This window comes from Megascapheus bottae, chromosome X, assembly GCF_031878675.1.
Source record: "Megascapheus bottae isolate mThoBot1 chromosome X, mThoBot2.hap1, whole genome shotgun sequence".
In the NCBI taxonomy this organism is placed as follows: Eukaryota; Metazoa; Chordata; class Mammalia; order Rodentia; family Geomyidae; genus Megascapheus; species Megascapheus bottae.
The window spans coordinates 102298904-102300713 of NC_143547.1; the positions used below are offsets into that span (position 1 = coordinate 102298904).

Here is a 1810-nt window from a genome sequence, read left to right on the forward strand (position 1 = left end):
CCAAGGCTGTATACACTGTGTTCTACTTGGAATCTTGGAGTAACACTATCCCAGATGAACAAGGATTCTCCTGTCTTCCCCCTAAGTGGCTGTAGGGACACTCTGACCAAGTAGCAGTAAAATAAAACCCTACTTTGGACCCCTGAAAAACTGAATCAAGAACATGAGAGAGTTTTTGGACTAGAAAAGACTAGGAAAGATACTGAAGGTGGGAGAGGAAAATAGATGGGTTGCCAATCAAGATAAAAAATATTAGAAGAAAAGACATCCAGTAACCAAACTGACCCAAATAGACCATATACCTCAGGTTAGACTCACTGGAGCCTGGCTTATGAACAAAGTAGCCCAGGCCAAAAATGGCCTCCTAATCATCAGGTATGGGAGGGTGATGGGATCATGGGACTTATGACCTTGTATGACAGTCAGAAGAATCAGGAGACTTGTCTGGGAATGCCAAATGTTTATCTATACATTAGGAGACTGGGAAAGGCCTGGGTCTGCCACCGTTCCTTACTCCCTACACTTGCACAAGATACCATCTCCTGATTGGCTGTAACCCATGATTATGACAAACCATGACACACAAAGAGAGTGATGTCAGCACAGGGTTGCCTTAGTTACTGCATGTACCATTAGTACAGAGACTTCTAGACAAGCCGCTGAGACGAAGGACATTTTGGTCCCACAAGGACAGAGACTACTCGTCATCAGAACAAAGTTCTCCTGCTACTTGTATAGTACAATGGATAAGACTGATGATATTGAAGAAGACTGTGAAGCCAGGGATTCAAAAGAGATGGATGAACCTGAGCACCAGGTCAGAATGCAGAAGGTACCAAGCCAAGAAAACCTAGAGTCTGGTAAGCATATGTTGCTGAATGGTGATAACCAAGATCCCCAAAGGGAGAGGTGGAATGGTATGGGACCCAGGGGCAATATGTCAGTACATTTCCATGGCTTCCCCCTAGGTAACCTGCAGCCTCAGGAACCAAATAATTCCAGTGGAGAAGGTACATCTGGGAACAACCCCTTTGAACCTGTGTCTGACTCTGGAAATAAAGGCAATGGGGAAGAGCCTGGCACCTCACAACCAGTCCCCGACGTGCAGAACATATTGGATTTGTATAACCTCTGTTATTCGGTTCTACTGGGCTCCTTGCTATTTATGACCCCAGATGAGCTTCTGCATGGTGAGGAAGATCAGGAAGGGGAAGAGGAAGAGGAAGAGGAAGAGTGTTACAAATGTAATCTCTGTGAGCATTTCAAGGACAATGCGGAGCCTTGAAATTATTTGGCACTGAAGGTCTATGAAATTATTGTTTCCTACAGACAATGCCATTTTTACTTTAAGACAAATCCTGGAACATCTTGTGAGATAATAAACAAAGTAAATGATATTCTTGAGTCTGTGTTGTTTGGAACCTTCCTTACTGTTCACCAGTGAGTCGTCGGCATACACCTTTTGCTTCCCGTTGATGTCCTCCATTTGAGCAGCAACACTGTCAGCAGAGGATTCCTCAGGGCTGAGAGAGGGCCAGGAAGACCTGGTTTCCTGGTCCTTGCCTGGGAACAGGAGATTGAAACAGCCAGGTCTTCACCTGGGGAGGGGGGGGGCACCTCACTAATAACTTTGGTATTGTCACAGGAAAATGCTTTCTCAAAGATGCTTCCTAATCAACATTGCTAGGAGTGTTCTATCAGCAGAGAGGTTCCGCTCCCAACATCCCGCAGGCCTGCAAGCTGCCCATCCAGCAGGAGATGGATCATTGCCATCTCGTGCTTCACAGCCAGAACATTCCACTCACTCAAG

General features: G+C 45.7%; 1 protein-coding gene across 1 annotated transcript; it reads left to right on the forward strand.

Annotated features, from left to right (window-relative positions):
• Positions 1-636: 636 nt before the first annotated feature.
• LOC150041668 (heat shock transcription factor, X-linked member 3-like) lies at positions 637-1392 on the forward strand. The gene is made up of 2 exons (XM_090326464.1): positions 637-860; positions 969-1392. The coding sequence occupies exons 1-2, from the start codon at positions 743-745 to the stop codon at positions 1283-1285; spliced, it is 435 nt and encodes a 144-aa protein (XP_090182590.1). The 5' UTR covers positions 637-742; the 3' UTR covers positions 1286-1392.
• The last annotated feature ends 418 nt before the right edge of the window (positions 1393-1810 follow it).